The sequence below is a fragment of the Neomonachus schauinslandi genome, chromosome 1, assembly GCF_002201575.2.
Source record: "Neomonachus schauinslandi chromosome 1, ASM220157v2, whole genome shotgun sequence".
Classification (NCBI taxonomy): domain Eukaryota; kingdom Metazoa; phylum Chordata; class Mammalia; order Carnivora; family Phocidae; genus Neomonachus; species Neomonachus schauinslandi.
The window spans coordinates 56,691,895-56,709,131 of NC_058403.1; the positions used below are offsets into that span (position 1 = coordinate 56,691,895).

Here is a 17,237-nt window from a genome sequence, read left to right on the forward strand (position 1 = left end):
GGGCTTGAGTGACATGCGGGAGGGCCGGCTTTTTGGAGGGCTCTTAGCAACGGCCCCGGTTTGACCCGCGTCAGCCAGGAGAAAATCGAATCAGTCAGTGTACCACTCTTCCAGGCGCCATGCAGCATCAGCAACTGAACGTCAAGGCGGCCTGCCTTCCTGCCTGTTAAGGACCTGCTCTCTCCCAGCCCAGGGTCCCCGCCTCTGCAAAGCGCTTCTAGAGAGGGGGAGCCACGACCACCACCCAGGCCCCGGCTGCCGTAGGTGGTGGCGGGGGGGGGCGTTCGGCCTCGACTGTGAGTCCGTGCGCATCATCTCATCTCATCCCATCGATAGGCGGGACCTAGAGGGGCGTTCCGGCCCCCCTGGACCAGCAGGGGCTTTATTCTAGAGTCACTGGCGCGTGGCTGCGCTTTTCTTCCGCGTTGGTAGGTGAAACCCCAGTGGCTTCATTGGCTCCTTGATTTAAACCACGCCCGGCTTTCTGCCCGCTTTGCTGTTGCTGCGGGGCCAGGCCGCCCAGCCCCGCACGTCCCAGCCCCGCTCGCAGGGAGCCCGGGGCCGCTGCTGCCTTTGTGTGGATGCGGCGCGTGTCCTCTCTTCTCTTCCAGAGATGGCTAACAGGGGCCCGAGCTACGGCTTAAGCCGAGAGGTGCAGGAGAAGATCGAGCAGAAGTATGACGCGGACCTGGAGAACAAGCTGGTGGACTGGATCATCCTGCAGTGCGCCGAGGACATAGAGCACCCGCCCCCCCGGCCGAGCCCATTTTCAGAAATGGTTAATGGACGGGACGGTAAGGCCAGGGCGGTCTTGGTTGCTGGGGCGGCGGGCTGGGAAGCCCTCCAGGGCTTTCTCTTCCAACGCCAGGCTGCGGGAGGAGCTGCGGCTGCCAAGCTCTGTGTCTCGCGGGGTGGGCATGGGCATGCCTTTATTTCTCCAGGTTGAAGATCTAGACTCCCCGCACAATTCCCTAGCTGGCTTAGAGGATTCTCCACCCACCCGAGACGTGGCAGCTCCCTCTTAAGTTGTTGCCAAATTAGAAGCCTTTTTGCTTTTTTCCCCGTGGGAATAGAGATAAGGATTTCCCTTCGATTTCTCCAGCCTGTTGACCCCTCAGCTCTGGGAGGGTTATTCCTCTTCCTCCCCCCCCCCCCCATGGGTTAGTTACAAAGTACAACAAAGGAAGGAGTCAGGACGACTAAGCACCTGGCCATCCTTCCCTTCCTCCCCGGAGCCCTGCAGCCTGGGGCTGCTGAATGTCTGTTGAAGGCACGGGTTCTCAAGAAACTGAAGGGAATCCTTATTTGAGAGCTGCTTTTCTGAGCAGAGGCTCTGGTGCGTTTGGGGGTTGGGGACGGCTGATTTGCACCAGCCCATGTTTTCCCCAGGCTGTGATTTACTGTTATGTAACAGCTATTCCCCACTTCTGTTGGGTTGCCCAGGACTTGGGTTACGGGCATCTAGGAGGATGGTACCCGGTTCAGTTCTTTCATACATCATTGGCACATATGGGATGAATTATTGAAGGCTGATTCTGATCTGCCTTTTGATAGAAGATATAATATTAGATCCTATTACTAGACCTCCCTTCCCTCCCTTGAAAGTCTGCAATCACGGCCTCATCACCACACATTGTTCCCTATTTGTAAACATTCTTCCCGCACCCCCACCCGCCAGAGAAAGGAAGCCCGGAGCAAGGAGGGAAGGGGATTCCTAGGCTGCAGGCCCCACTGCAGTGGGGAGCAGCCCTGGGAGTGAGGCCACCTGGGTCTTTGGGATTTGGCGTGGGAACCTGGCCACCCAGCCCGGAGCCAGCGCCTTCCTAGGGCGCAAGACTTGCCTCTGCCCAAACCTGTAAGCTGCGCCCTGTAGGGCCTGGATTCACTTTTCGTCCGTGCCGGGTAAATACAAGGGAAACATTGATTTTTGTCTCCCCTTTCTCCCTGCAGGTCCTGTGCAAGCTGATAAACAGTTTATACCCTCCAGGACAGGAGCCCATTCCCAAGATCTCTGAGTCAAAGATGGCTTTTAAGCAGATGGAGCAAATCTCCCAGTTCCTAAAAGCTGCAGAGATCTACGGCGTCAGGACCACTGACATTTTTCAGACGGTGGATCTATGGGAAGGTAAACAGCCTTCGGGCCTTTGGGACTGCACCCTCCGTCCTCTCCACTTTGCCCATCTCTTTGTGAAACCTGCTCGCCATGTTCTTCCCCGGGCCTGCGTGTGCCCCTGCGGGGGGGTGGGAGCTGGGGTGGGGGGCGTTATCCACCGTGACCCAAGGGCACTGTTAGCCTACCCCTTTGTGATATTCTATTGAAAAGGGTCTCCTCCTCTGAGGGAACGCACACCCTGAGGACATGGCAGGGACCTCAGCAAACTAGTGTGGAAAAGAGAGGACTCCACCGAGAGGAAGCTAAAATGGTTACATGGATGTCTTTTATTCCTGCTACCCCTCCCACAACGTAACTCTTGCCGAACAAATGGTAGCTACTGGAGGAGAAGGGGGGTGGTAAGCCTGCTTCTGACTCACCAGCAGCAGGGCTTTCAGACAAAGCTGCTGGGAGCCGTTGTGTCATTCAATCTGAGAAATCACGAGCACCCCGACCTTTTACTAAACTATTGTCGGAGGGCTTGGGGACTCTACCTTCCAGATATGTATTCCACTCAGAAAGTGGGACACGTGATTTTTTCTTTCACATTTGTGACTTCACTTAAGACGTGTTATGAGGCATAAAAATCAAATCCCGTTTCTGGACGTATTTAACAATCCAGTGTTATTGGGGAAAATGATGTGACTGGAGACACTGCCCAAGAATTTGGGACCCATGGGCATAGGGCCTAGTGTGCCCCTCGAGCCCAAATGTGTGTGGCCCTCCGTGCAACTGTTTCACGCGAAGCCGGCCAGGCTCTGGAGATACAGAACAGCTCAAGCGGGCCTCTAGGCCTGCTCTGCTCCCTCATGCTCGCTGGCCCTGGCTGTTGTCAGTGGTCCAACCAATAGGACACCCAGGGAAGTGGCATTTCCTGTTTCCTTCACATTCGAGTTATTAAAGTCCTAAGACCCTGGTCAGGTTACCTGTGTTTTGCCATTACTGAGAAACTCAGATATCCAGTCCTTCGGGCCAGGCCATGGGACTTCGTGGATACTTACCTCCACATCCTCATGGATGTCAGAGTTGAGGCTTGGTTTTTGCTCTTTAGATCACAACTGGGATGATTTTCCCAGCTAATAAAGATAGCCACTGCTTATGGATAGTTTTCCATCTAGGAGGCATGGTGCAAGGACTTTACTGTGTAATGCCAATCAGTTCTCCTACAATTCTATGAGGTGTTATTAATTTTCCCATTTTGTAGAAGATGATGCTGAGGCTTGCCCATAATTACTTGTTACATCGTATGGCCAGTAACTAGCAGCAGAGCCGGGGCTCAAACCTGAACCCTGATGCCGGAGAATAGGGCCTTGACTAGCGTGCCATGCCACGCTCTGACCAGGAGGCTGTCTCCTTCACCTACACCAGGAGCGGGCTGTTGAGTCCTAACGGTGACTGAGGAGGATGAAGATGAGGAGGAGGAGTCAGGGCTGTGTGGGACAGAAGGATGGAGCCCCTGCACTAGGGGGTTCGTGTGAATAGAAGGGTGAGCCCCTCCCCAAGTACAGAAAGTAGGAAGAGGATGAAAGTGGGAGATGGGGACCCCAAGTGTGCTTTCCTGTCTTTACGTTACTGAGGCTATTCTATTTGCCTTTCCACGTTTATCAAAGACCACACAGGGAAACTTTATATCCCAGAGGTGCTGGCAGTGAAGAGGAGGGGTGGAGGGAGCAATGGTCCCTGATTGACAGAGCAGGGGGAGGTCTACACCACCTGCCCCAGCCCTGTATGTTCATACTTCTTAAGGGAAAGGGGGGTCAAGAAGCAGGAGTGAGACTGACTATGGTAGCCCGAGGTAGGGTAGTGGACAGGCGGGCTCCAGGCCGCGTTAATGCTCCTAGAAAACAGGAAACGAGGCAGACACCGAGGAGTCTCATCCCCGGGGTGGGGGGGATGTATGAAGCTTGAAAGGAAAAGAAGGGGACTCACTCCAAGGGTTTGTGACTGACCTGGTTTAGGTGGCCATGGCTGGCAATAGAAAAGCGGATGCTTCGGGGTGTCCAAATGGCCTCTGGTGGACCCTCCATGGGAGACTGAGCACTGACGTTCAGGAAGAGTCTTTCTAAGCATTAGAGGGGATGCTCAGGATCACCGACTGAGGCTCAGGCCGGAGCTGGTTACCATACAGTGGGGCAAGCGGTGGGAAGGCGGGTGGCTTCGGGCAGAGGAGGGAGGGGCCGAACGGGCCTGGAGCAAGGTCAGGGTGAGACCCAAGGGAGGAGGCTGGGTCCTTTCTGCCAGAGCCGGCTGTCACTCCTGTTTGGGGAGGAGCAAGCTGGAATCAAAGGGACGCCACCAGGCAGGGTTGGCATGTGTCTGCGTGCCTATGAGGGTGTACGTGTTTACATATACAGCTATTGAATTAGCCATTTGCTTAGCTTCCTGCCACACTGTCCCCACTGTGCCGACTGTGGTTTTCAGTTTATTGCCATTCACTCCCGATTCCACTCACTGTGGGTGTGGAGGCCGTGGCTGCCACTGGTCCAGTCCTCCTTGTCTGGGGACTTCTCTTCCTCCTCTGCAGGCATTTTATGCTCAACAGCTCTCTGCCCCCTGCCCCCCATCTTCCCTGCTTGGCACCTTCCCAGTAGCGGTCGGTTGCCCACGGCTGCCCAGTGACTCCATGTGGCTCTGATGTTGTGGATGAATAAAGCTGCAGGAGCCTCGGCTTGCCAAGTGCCTTCTCACTTAGGGTTCCATTTTTTTAGAGAGGCAGAGGCCCTGGATGGACCCATTGTCCTGAAGCCCCTTTTTAGATGCACAGTGAAATGTTTGCAGTGGACTTGGGAGCTACCAGAATAAACGGTTCAGGGCTTTGAAAAGGAACCCAGAGCTAAATGGCCCAGAAAACAACCCAACCACAGGGATATTAGAGACAAAGCTACTGAAGTTCCCCTGGGAGGAAGCTGGGGCCGAGCAGTCCCTCTCAGGGCTGGGGAAGAAGCGAGGGCCGAGGGCCGCTTAGAGGACTGGAGAAGTCCTTCTCTTGGAGGATGGAAGGTCAATGCCTGGAAGGTTCTGGCTTTGCCATGGGCGCCCGGAAGGGGTAGGAGTGGGGCTGTCTCAGCTGTCCGTGACTCAGGAGAGCATACCGGAGGTTCGGCATCTTTCCTGTGGAGAGAAAGTGGGCGGGAGAAAAGGGAGGAGCAGGAAAAGGAGGTGTGTGTGTTTGTGTGTGTGAGAGAGACAGAGACAGAATGAGAGAGAACACATGAGAGCTAGGGAATGTGTGGGTCAGAAAGACACAAAGAAAACTTACCCTGGAAGCTAGTAGAATGCAGATTTCTGAGTCAGGAATTAGACTGCCTAGTTCACACCTCGACTCCACCACCTATCAGTTAACTTTTCTAAGCTTCGGTTTTCTCAACCGGAAGAACGGGCATTAGTGTCTATTTTATGGGCTTGACATGGGGATGGAATGGGACGATGCCTCAGAAGTGCTTAGCATAGTGGCTGGCAATCACAGAGCGTAATGTATGGTGGCAGTGTGAAAATTACTGCTGTCATTCGCCTGTCCTGTTGTAGGACAAATGGACAATGAGGGCGGGAGGAGCAGGCTGGAAAGGCACATATTCTGTCTTGGAACAGATGGACTTCATGAATGGTTTCACACAGAAGCCGGTAGGGTTGCCTGGATGACATTTGCCCCCTGTCATGGGTGGTGTCTTCCCTGCATCGGCCATTCTCCAGCACGAAGGGACCAGCTTTGCACTCCCCCTTTTGACTTTTTTCTATCTCATGGTCATTACCCTCTTGACGTCTTTCCCTGCAATATGTCGCTTTGCCAATTACAGACCCAGGAGATCTTGGTTCAGTGGAAGGAGCATGAGTTTGGAGTCAGGTAGATGGGTTAAAACTATTTAGCTACATCCCAGCTTCGTGAACTTGTTCAAGGGCTTGGCTTCTGAGAGCCTCGGTCTCCTTCTCTATAAGTAGGTCTAGTGCCTTCCTCAGAGGATTCTTGTAAGGACTAAACGTGTACAATGCCTAGCACAACGCCTGGCTAGCAGACACCTAATAAATGTTGGCTTCTTTCCCCTACTACAAGCCTGCCAGCAACTAACCTTTTGTTTCCTTGGCATCACCACATGGTGAGCAAGCGTTAGGCAGGTAGAATTCTAGAATGCCAGAGCGGGCAAGACTCAAAGATCAGTCCAGTCTGATGACTTCTCTCAGTAGTCCTACTGACAGGGATCCTGGACACGTGGTTTCACCCTGCCTCCCTGTTCCCCTTCCGGGATGACTGGGAGTTAGGGAGGAGTGTGGTTCCCACCGGGGGTGGAGTACCTGGGAGGTCCAAATATATTCTCTGGGGAGGCGCCACTGTGTGTGTCACTCCTTAGCAGCAAGAGCAAAGAAACATTTCACCCAACTTGAGAGACATTTTGGGATCTTGTGAGGTACCTGGAGTGACTTGAGTCACCACACATGCCTGCTGCGTGCAGCCTCCTTTCCTGTCAGAGCAACCTCAAGCGCTGCCTGCTCGTGATCGTGGTGGGCAGGTTTTTCACTCAGCAGCAGTTCCCAGCCTCCAGCGTACAGCAGAATCAGCCGGCAGGCTTAGGAAAACACAGCCCCAGAGCTTCTGAGGTATTAAATCTGGGGTAGGACCTGGGAATGTGCATTTCTTACCAAATCATAGGTAACACTGCTTTGGCTGGTCTGGGAACCCCACTTTGAGAACCACTGCCCGACAGAGTGTCTCCAGGAAGGCAAGCAACAAAAATTCATAAAACTCACAGAGCAAGCCCAATCTATTCTCTGACATTTCTCCTTTGACCATAGCAATAGTTCCTCTACCTTGAGGAGAGAATTGGGGTCATGCCTAAGTTATTACTCAGGGAAAAAAGAAATGGTTCCAGAAAGATGAAAAAGGTCAGTATTCCAGAAGTAACAAAGATGAGTCGAGACTAATAAGAAAAAAAGGACTAAAGAAAAGACTAAAAAAAAAAAAAGGAAGTAGCTCTGAAGCAAAGAGTTTGGGCTATAACTTGTAAAAAACTTTTAGTATTAAAAGTAGAGTGTCCAGTCTGACTTTACCTGCCCAAATGACCTTTCTCTGGTCTTTTTTATTTCCCTTTTACCCTTCCGATTATTTTTTCTTCCCAAAGACATGCATAAGATATCATGAAAGCAACAACAACAACCAAAATTCAAGAGAACAAAATCCCTGTTGAAGTATCCTTATGGTAATAGCACTAAAACTTTATGGGTATTAAGGATCCCTGGTGGTGGGACGCCTGGGTGGCTCAGTTAAGCATCCGACTCTTGATCTCAGCTCACGTCTTGGTCTCAGCTCAGGTCTTGATCTCAGCGGCCTGAGTTCAAGCCCCACATGGGGCTCCACGCTGGGCATGGAGCCTATCTACTTAAAAAAAAAAAAAAAAAAAAAAAGTCCCGGTTGTGGGGGCGGGGACCTGACAATACAGAACCCTTGGCCCCACCCCCCAGAGGTCATCATTTCATAGTTTGGTGCTTGGGGAAACACTGCCCTGTGATAATGCAGCAAAGAGGGCACACCCAGATGTCAAGACTCTCTGAGAAAAGGTCTGCCAGGTGAGACAAGGGAAGCTACCATACTACACCACTGTCTTGTTTCCCACAATTGCAAGTCTAATATTAGCCCCTCCCATAAGAGTCCAGGTCGCCTTATCAAAATGCTGAGCTGTTCGTGGACATTTGGCACCTCCTATTCCCTGTGTCACTTCCCATTTTAACGGCCAGTGGTCTCATTTTTAGGTCACCACCAAGGACTCAGCATCTAGAAAATTCCCAGCACTTTCCTCTAGTTGGTACTTCTTTCAGGACCGTTTTTCTTCTTCTTTTTTTTTTTTCTTGGAAGAAAAGCCTTCAGCAGTGGTTTTCGAGCTGTCTTGCCAAAATATCTAGGGGTAGCTTTCAGGGATCAAAGAGATTCCATGCTGCCAGGATTCTGAGCTGGCTCCCGACTTGGATCAGAGCCCTTCTAATTATTGACTTTACCATTTGATTTTGGGGAAGATAGCTCTGATGGGAGGAGTTATTGCTTAAGGAATATTACGTAGTAACTTACCATGTGCCAGACATTGCAATGTTTTTAAAAAGTGAAAAACCAAAGTGCTGGAGCAGTGGTGCCTATCCATCTGGCTATAGCAAAATCATCCCAAGAGATTGTTCCAGAATCTGAATTTTTAAGATTCTCAGATATTTCTGATGATCAGTCTAGTTTGAGGGTCATCATGTTTCTCAGACTTGCCTGATGGTGTAAATTACCTGGGGAGCTTATTAAAAATATGAACTTCCAGGCCTCCCCCCAGGCCTGCTGAATCCATCTCTCAGGGGAATGATGTCAAAATGCATATATATTTTTTTAAGATTTTTTTATTTATTTGTCAGAGACAGAGAGATTGAGCTCACAAGCTGGGGAGTAGCAAGCAGAGGGAGAAGCAGGCAAAGGGAGAAGCAGGCTGAGCTTCTCCCACTGAGCAGGGAGCCCGATGCAGGACTCGAACCCAGGACCCTGGGATCATGACCTGAGCTGAAGGCAGACGATTAACTGACTGAGCCACCAGCCATCCCAAAATTCATATTTTTGAAGAGATCTCCCCCACAGCATCCCATAAATAGTCCAAGAGGCTTGGGAAACCTTGTTCTGAAGTGTCATGCTCTAGGCAGGTGGTGCCAAGATTCACAGATGCTCCGTAACCTCACTGCTCCTCTAGACATTGAGTATGTGACCCCCCATTACAGAAGTCAGCCTCTGCAAATGGCCCCGTCCCTCCAGCAGTCCATGCGGAATTCTGAACTGGTAAGAGCCAGGAGGCTAGAAAAAGGCCCCCATTCCATCAATCCGGGAGTCTGTTAGGGACGTCTGTTAGAAGGCTAACTAGACATGATAGGAAAGCAAGCTAGACAAGTTAAGAGAGGCAGATTTCTGCTCATAGTGTGACTCAGAATCTTGGCAATGATGAACTTGATTGGCATGCTGATGGGGGACTCTAGGCCCCAACTCTTCCTCCTGCTTTAACCTTATTTGGGTGGAGGCCTGGAGAAATTATTCCAGGCAAAAACTCTCAAAGACTTTACGGCCCTTGGGGTCCAAGGACCATGACCCAGTTTTGTCCCCCCCAGTGCGTTCCCTCTAGCCTGGCACTGAAGCAGCTACTGCCACTCCTTCGGATCATCTCTGATCACCAAGGAACGTGGCACCCCAGCCGGCCTGCCATGGGGACCCCTGGGAGATGGTGGCCTGGTGGACTGTTTGTGGGCTTTGCATTTGGACACCTGAGCTAGAGCCAGGCTCTGCTTTACTTGCTGAGGGACTCTGGGCACGCTCATTAACCTCCCTGAATGAGTGTTCCCATCCCTCCACTGCAGGCAATAATATCAGTTCCACTGGGTTGATGTCATGTATAATAAAGTGTCTAGCCTCTAATTTATATCAAATCTCTTGCCTTGGGACCTTTCCTAAGAAAACTTCTCCAACGTGTTCCGGTCAAAAACACCCCCTTCCCTAGCTTCTTCTGCCCCTGATTGTGTTGTGGCTCCCTTTCCCACTCTCCAGGATGAGGGTGGGCGGGTTCCTGGCTCTCTTGCCCCCAGCGTTGTCCCCTCCTCCTGCCTGGGTCCATGCGGTATGCGCAGCAGCCAGCGCCATGTGACGGAGGCCGGGGCTGTGCTCTAACACAGCCCGCCGCTGCGCCCATGGCTGCGCCTTGTACCCGCGGCTGACTTGCTAGGCACCCCCAGCTCCTGCGCTTACCAGACTCGCTCCTGCCAACCAGCAGAAATAGACTTCCCGAGTGCTCCTTGTACAGAGCAGAGCTGAGTGGCGTATTCGAACCTTCCTAAACCTCCCTGCGCTTCCTCATTGTTCTAGGCTCTCTTTAGTGGCTCACTACTTAAGAGCAGACCCTCTCCCTTTCTCTTTCCAGAGTGAGCCTTCAGAATATCATCACTACAGCTCTATTCCACCGCCCCCCCCCCCCCCAAAAGGAGCGCATTACACGGTGACAATTACAGAAAAGCTTTTTATCTATGGAGAGAAGTCATTCTCACAACCACCTCTGGGCTTGCTCTTGCGTCTCACTATTCCTGAGCCCTCCTCCGCCATCTGCTGCCCACACACTCTGACCTGCCCCCCCCCCCCAGCTGCTCCTTGCACCTGGGGGCTCTCCTCTGACGTCCCTGCCTCCCGCAGCTGCCTGCCAACCGCACCTGGCCTCAGGACCCCGGAAATCGCCCTGTGGTTCATGGGGTGGAGAAGAAAAGTGAGGGAAGGGGGATCTGCTGTCTCTCTCTCTCCTCGTTGAATAGATGAACTGGACTTCCTCTGTGGGCCTTAATGGTTTAGTTCATCAGCGTTCTACTCCGGGCTTGCTTTCCATCTGCCTTTCTCCTGTAATTCTGTATTCCCCAGTGACCGAGCTGCAACAGCCCGGCCGGAAAGACCACAGATGGCTCACTCTGTGCAAAGAGGGCCTTTTTTTTTTTAAGATTTATTATTTGAGAGCGAGAGCACGCATGAATGGAGGGAGGAGCGGAGGGAGAGAATCTCAAGCACTGACTGAGCCCCCCAGGCGCCCCCAAAGAGGGCTTTTTAGTATTGGCCGTTAGCTTTCTTGGTTTCTAACCCTGTGCCTTGAGCTTTGCTCTTCCGGCTTGTGCCCTGCATGGATCTGGTTCTAAGTCAGGGAGAACGGCACAGGGGTGTCTTTCCTAGTCCAGGGCCTGGCAGTCAGACGCAAGGGAGGAGAGGAGAAGAGACGGGAGGAACAGGCTGACTGGTAGGGTCCAATGGCCTTCTCTGAGGGTTCAGGGTCACTGGGCCCCTCAGGTAACAGTGCTCCCCCTCCCACTGTGGAAGGGGCACACCACACACACACACGGACACACACACCCCACAAACCAGCTATTTTTTTTTTTTTTTAAAGATTTTATTTATTTTATTTGAGAGAGAGAGAATGAGAGACAGAGAGCATGAGAGGGAGGAGGGTCAGAGGGAGAAGCAGACTCCCTGCCGAGCAGGGAGCCCGATGCGGGACTCGATCCCGGGACTCCAGGATCATGACCTGAGCCGAAGGCAGTCGCTTAACCAACTGAGCCACCCAGGCGCCCCAAACCAGCTATTTTTTATCTCCATTTAGCTCCTTCCAAGCTACACAAAATAAAGGGCCTCTCATTTGTGTCGCATTGAGCGCTTTCTGTGTTGATTTGCTTTCCTTCATGTGCATGTCTCCAGCCCAGAGAGCCAAGTGAGTACTCAGCTGGATGCACAATGGGTGATTTTAGACCCTTTTAACCCAGAGGAAGTAAAAGAGAGGAGCCAGCTGCGGTTTGGTGCATTTAAGCCATCCAAAACAACTTCTTTCTAGTTTCCTTCCCCCCCCCAACCCCCAGTCCTGAGGAAAATCCTCATCTGCAGACCAGCTCATAGGCCTAGCCACAGGATTTCCCCTTGCCACAGTCTCTAGAAACCACTGAGGCAAGGGCCCCTGCCCAGGGCAGGGACCTACCTGTATCTGAGCAGATAGGTATTTAGAATGTTTTCTTCATACAGCAACTATGAAAGGATGAGAAACTGGGCAAGTCATATAGAGAGTAGGCAGGTGATTTTTTTTGTTCCCTTCTAAGAAGTTTTGCTACGGTTATCTTCAGGGCTTTGAGAAGTATTTGCCATCCCTCCCCCTTGGATGGGATCGCCGACAGCCTCCTATCAGAACTTCCTTCCCAGAGGGCCAGCCCCATCCTTCCAGATTCCTCGGCCCTGACACAGGCTTGGCTTTCATTTCTCTGTTGGTTTGCAGGGAAGGACATGGCGGCCGTGCAGAGGACCCTGATGGCTCTCGGCAGTGTTGCGGTCACCAAGGATGACGGCTGTTACAGGGGAGAGCCATCCTGGTTTCACAGGTAAGTAACCCTTCCCGCCTCCCCGTCCCCCTCCCCACCCCCCCAGCAGAGGAGGATTTTACCAGAGAGAGCATCTGAAACCCCAGAGGCCATTTCCACACAAAGCCCTTAGGAGCAAGCGCTGGGGGGGGGGGGGCACTCCTGGCCCACAGCTGATTGCTGAGAGCAAAGAAAGAGCCATGCTGCCATGAGGCCAGCAGCCCACCCACCCACAGCGGACTCGGTTGAGTGTTTCCTGCTAGATACCTGGACCCTCCAGCTCTGGCCATGCTCCTTCTCTAGAGGCTGAGCGGGACTGGCTGGCTTTCCTCAGGAAGGTGGCTTGAGGTCTGAACTTGGTTTTATTCTGATCTAAGAAGCCCTAAGTCAACTCATTTATCTATTCTTGCCCCCACTGAAGAGAAAATATGTCCTGGTTCATGCCTGTTGTCCCAGTGAATTTATCGATAACAGTCACTTTCACTTCCAAAAGTGGCCTGGTCTGGATAATGTCTTATGTGGTCATGTCAGTAAAGGATTTATTTTGTTGTTGTTGTTGTTGTTGTTGCTACTGTTTTCATGGGTGGGGGGAAGCAAGGGGTCGTGAACTCAATCTAAGAGCTCTGTGGGCAGTGAAGGCAAAAGAGCACTTTGTAGCAGATAATTGACCCTTCATTTCCCTAATCCCTCTTTCTTCTTCTAGACTGTTATGAAAAGGTACCAGTTTAAATGAACCTGGTCCGAAAACCTCCTGGATATTGGCCAGTTGAAACTCTGGTTTTAGTCCCAGCTTTGTTAGTGACATACCATGGTTTATATGACCCGCAAAAGCAAAATTACTTACTATCTGGCTCTTTATACTGCAGCTTGCTGACCTCTGGCGAGGAAGAAAATGTTTCCTCCTTGACTCCTAGGTCCTGTAGCTCTAAAACGGGAACATTAATACTTGGCCCTGCACAGGGAAAGGTGGATTGGGATTAATGACCTGCTTTGTAAGAAGAGCTGTTTGTAATTTTCACAAGGGCTTGAGGTAACTGTGAGAGAGTGGGTGATAAGAAAGTTGTCTGAGAGTGAAGTCCTCAGAGAGGACACACTGATGCATGGAAATTCTGAAAAATCATCTGGGTTCTAAGGAGTAGAGAGCTCATGTATCATGGAGCAGCCTACTTGGAGTAGGGCTGTAGCTCATAATAGGACCATAGCCCAGGGAGGAACACAGCCCAGGGTAGGACCATAGATCAGGGTAGGGCCATAGCTTATGATAGGATCATAGCTCAGGGTAGGGCTCATAGATCAGAGTAGGGCCATGGCTCAGGGTATGATCATAGTTCCTATCAGTACTGTAGCTCAGTACAGGGCCTACTATTCTATTTGGTGACCTTGTGTTCTATCTGGTAGTCCCCCAGGGAGAGCCATTCTAACTGCATATCTTGGGAAGGGTTTGAAAACTGTCAGAATGACTTTATTTCCCCCTCACCTCCTCTGCCTAGGAAGGCTCAGCAGAATCGGAGAGGATTTTCAGAGGAGCAGCTTCGCCAGGGACAGAACGTCATCGGCCTGCAGATGGGCAGCAACAAGGGGGCCTCCCAGGCGGGCATGACGGGGTACGGGATGCCCAGGCAGATCATGTGACATGCCGCCTCCCACCTCCCAGGAGAGAGGACGAATGTTCCACACCACGGTCTCTGTGATAAAGAAATAGTTAGTCACCTTCTGACCTTCTCCTCTTTCTCAAAGCCTCCCGTTTGTGGTTTTTGCAAAAGTGCTGCATTTCCGCTGCGAACCCGCGTTGCCCACTGCTGCCACCTTGCGTTCGTTTAGAACTATGCAAAGACTCCGCCTCCTCTTCCTGAGCTCCTCCTTGGCCCCAAAGTCACGGCCTTTTGTCGGATTATTTATTTATTTATTTGCCAAAAATGCCCCCTCCTCAACGTATTAGAACACACCTAATAAACAAATTAGTCTTGTGGCTTCAAACGTAAACTTCGTTCTTCGTGGCAGGCTCTTGGCTTGCAGGGCTGGCTTTCCATTCGCTCACCGGGCCAGCAAGATGGAATCGAGCCGAAGCTGTAGGTGGAGAGATATAGGTGAGCTTCGAGGAAGCCTTAAGAAGGTTGTGTTGTTTATCTCGGCAATGGCAGTAGAAGTGTAGGAGTAGTTTTGCCCACTCGAAGAGCCTATAGCCATGAATTCAAGAACAAGCTCTTTGATCCCGTGGGTCAAAGTTCCTACCTTGCGCTTATGATGCTAGACTGGGGGTGGGGGGAGATGCGGGAATGAGCAAACCAAAACCCCAGTTCTTAAGGGACTCTCATATGGATGCCCAGGAAGTATTTGCTGGATGGGTGGTTTTATCAAGTGGATGGGTGACAGCTGAAGGAAAGAGCTGTTGTCACTTCTGTACCAATAATCTTCCCCCTGCAGGCCAGACCCTGGCTCTCCTGCCCACATTTATACAGTTTTTTTTTCTTTTTTAAGATTTTATTTATTTGAGAGAGAGAGAGACAGCAAGGGGAGGAGCAGAGGGAAAGGGAGAAGCAGACTTTGCGCTGAGCGAGGAGCCGGATACGGGACTCGATCCCACAACCCTGAGATCACGACCCTAGGCGAAATCAAGAGTCAGATGCTTAAGCGACTGAGCCACCGAGGCGCCCCCATACTGTTTTTTCAGAAACCAGGAGTTAGAGGCAATGTTGATTGCTCCCTTACACTCACTTAGAGGGTCTAAATCCCTAAAACTGTTTGATATTGCCTAAGACTGAGCTCTAGCTAAGATGGATAGGTTCCAGAGATTCTGTCAGCCATATAAAAATTCAGAAGGCTAATAAACCTTGGGGCCAAGACTTAATCTTATTCTCTCCTACCAGTAGAAACAAGAAAAAAAAAAAAGGGATGCATTTAGTAAGAAAAGAAATAAGGCATTGTATCCATACCATGAATTGTTAATTAACAAGAAAAGATAAAAATAAACTGTAGATATTGTCACCATCTAAATGTTTGGGTGGTGGCTTTTCAGACTGTGTTCTAGGCTTCCATAGAGATTTCTATGGGATCCCCATGGGGTGGGCAGTGCTGCTTATAAGAGGCAGAATCCTGGGTCCCCATTCCTTCTCCAGTGAGAGCATCACTGATCTTACCTATTTTATATATTAGGATTCAGCATAAGATTTTAAAAGACTTTTAATGTTCAAAAAAAGCAAACAAGAATCAGTAAAAGGAATGAGTCTGTCACCTAAAGGACCTAATGTGTCCTGGAGGAGCCCTATGGACTCTGACAGCCAATGGTGGGTGAGTTGTCCGTTCCTGAAAAGATGTCACGTGAACATGGTGGCTGAACCCTTACCTCGGAGTTGCCGTAAAAGCAAGAGAGTCAGGTTGATGGATCCCCAAAAAACTGAAATAAAACTGGGAGGGAATTCCTGGAGAGAGATAGAAGGTGGTCAGGTCCCTGTCTGAGATTGGGAGTGGGGACGTGGGACATAGCCTCCATCAGCAGTGGGGTAGGTTTGGGAGAGAGCTGCTGGGCTCTGCCTGTTTGGTTCCCCACACCGCCCTGGTTCCACCACTGCTGTGCCAGAGACACAGAAAAAAAGAGGCAGAAAAACAGCGAAATCAGCTCAGAATGGGAAGGAAGTAGCCTTCCAAATCTAGGGAGTCCAGCCCGAGTGAGGAGCAGGTGATAGAACACTGATAGACTTGCGGGCACCTGGGTATTTCCTCCTCCCAGCATGAGCGCCCCCACCCCCTCAGGCTCCCACCTCTGAGTCCCCTTGCAGGATGACAGCCTGGAGATGAGGCTGTTAAAAAAAATGGAGGCCCTAGAGGGGAGAAGGTGTATTGGAGCATAAGAGTTAACACAGCATGAGTGAGAGCCTAGTTTGTAATTCCAAAGACTACCTGCCTCAACACAATATTTCCAGCTCCCAAGAGTCCCCAGAAGCAATCCAAACTGGAGCCTGAGGTTTTTTCCCCCTTTCCCCACTTTGTATTTGCAATCAAGGTAGCAGATAACCTCAGGGCAGTGTGAGCTCACAGGCAGCATCTGGAAGACTCCTGAGGAACAAAAGTACCGTGATCAAAAGACACACTGGATCACCCTTACCCCATGAAGTAGAATTCATGGACCAGACAGAAGAATCATTTAAAAGTAGTCTAATAAATATAATAAAAATGATAAGAGAAATTATTGGACACATGAAGCAATAATCCATTATGAAGAAAAATTAAGTGGGGATATGGAACATAAAAAAAATAAATGAAATAATGGGGCGCTTGGGTGGCTGAGTCGATTAAGCAGCTTTCTTCAGCTCAGGTCATTATCTCCAGGTCCTGGGATCCAGCCTGAGTCATGGCAGGCTCCCTGCTCAGTGGGGAGTCTGCTTCTCCCTCTCCCTCTGGCTTCCCCCCCGCCCCCATGCACTTACTTGCTCTCTCTCTCAAATAAATAAATAAAATCTTAAAAAAAAATAATGAAATAAAGATTGAGAGTAGAATGAATAAAATGAACAAGCTAATAAGTTGGAATATCAAAACAAGGTATTCCGTAAAAAAGATAGGCACAAATAAATGGTAAATACAAAAAAAAAAAATGTTAAGTGATATGGGCCAAAAATCATATAATTGGAATCTCAGAAGGAAAGGAAAAAGATCAATATAGGGGAGGAAAAATTTGAAGAAATTATTTTGAGAATTTCCCAGGGGGAAAAAAAGACCTAAGGACTCAGTTTTAAAAGACTTACAAAGATTCCAAAAAATAAATGATAAGAGTCCTTGGTGGGAAACATTATAGTGAAATGTATGACCACTAAGAATAAATACAAAATTCTCAAAGCTTTTAAAAATCAAAGCCCATTACATATAAGGGGGGAATATCATATTAACATTGAACTTCTCAACAGTAACCTGGAGACATAAAGTGATATTTTCAAGGAACTGAAGGCATAAAAGAAAACATTAAACATGTAATTTTCTACATAGCAACTAATTTTTTAAACCCAAAAGTGGAGCAAAAATATTTAACAAAGACCCTCTGAAAACATAACTGGATTAAGTATTCCAATTAGAAAAATATCTTACTAGGAAAATGCTTTTGATATGGGAAATGAGGAGAAGTTAGTGAGAAAACCAGGACTAAACAATAGAGAGAGAAAAAGGTTATCTATAACAATCCAGGAAAAGAAAAAGAAAGTGTCCTGTTCAGAGGAAATATAGAGATATT

At 50.0% G+C, this 17,237-nt stretch overlaps 1 protein-coding gene across 1 annotated transcript; it reads left to right on the forward strand.

The window, feature by feature from the left end:
- Positions 1-438: 438 nt before the first annotated feature.
- TAGLN3 (transgelin 3) lies at positions 439-13,991 on the forward strand. Its single transcript, XM_021692442.2, is given in 5 exon segments — positions 439-748; positions 750-794; positions 1,951-2,125; positions 11,938-12,040; positions 13,510-13,991. Coding segments are annotated over 5 exon segments (600 nt in total). The 5' UTR covers positions 439-613; the 3' UTR covers positions 13,652-13,991.
- The last annotated feature ends 3,246 nt before the right edge of the window (positions 13,992-17,237 follow it).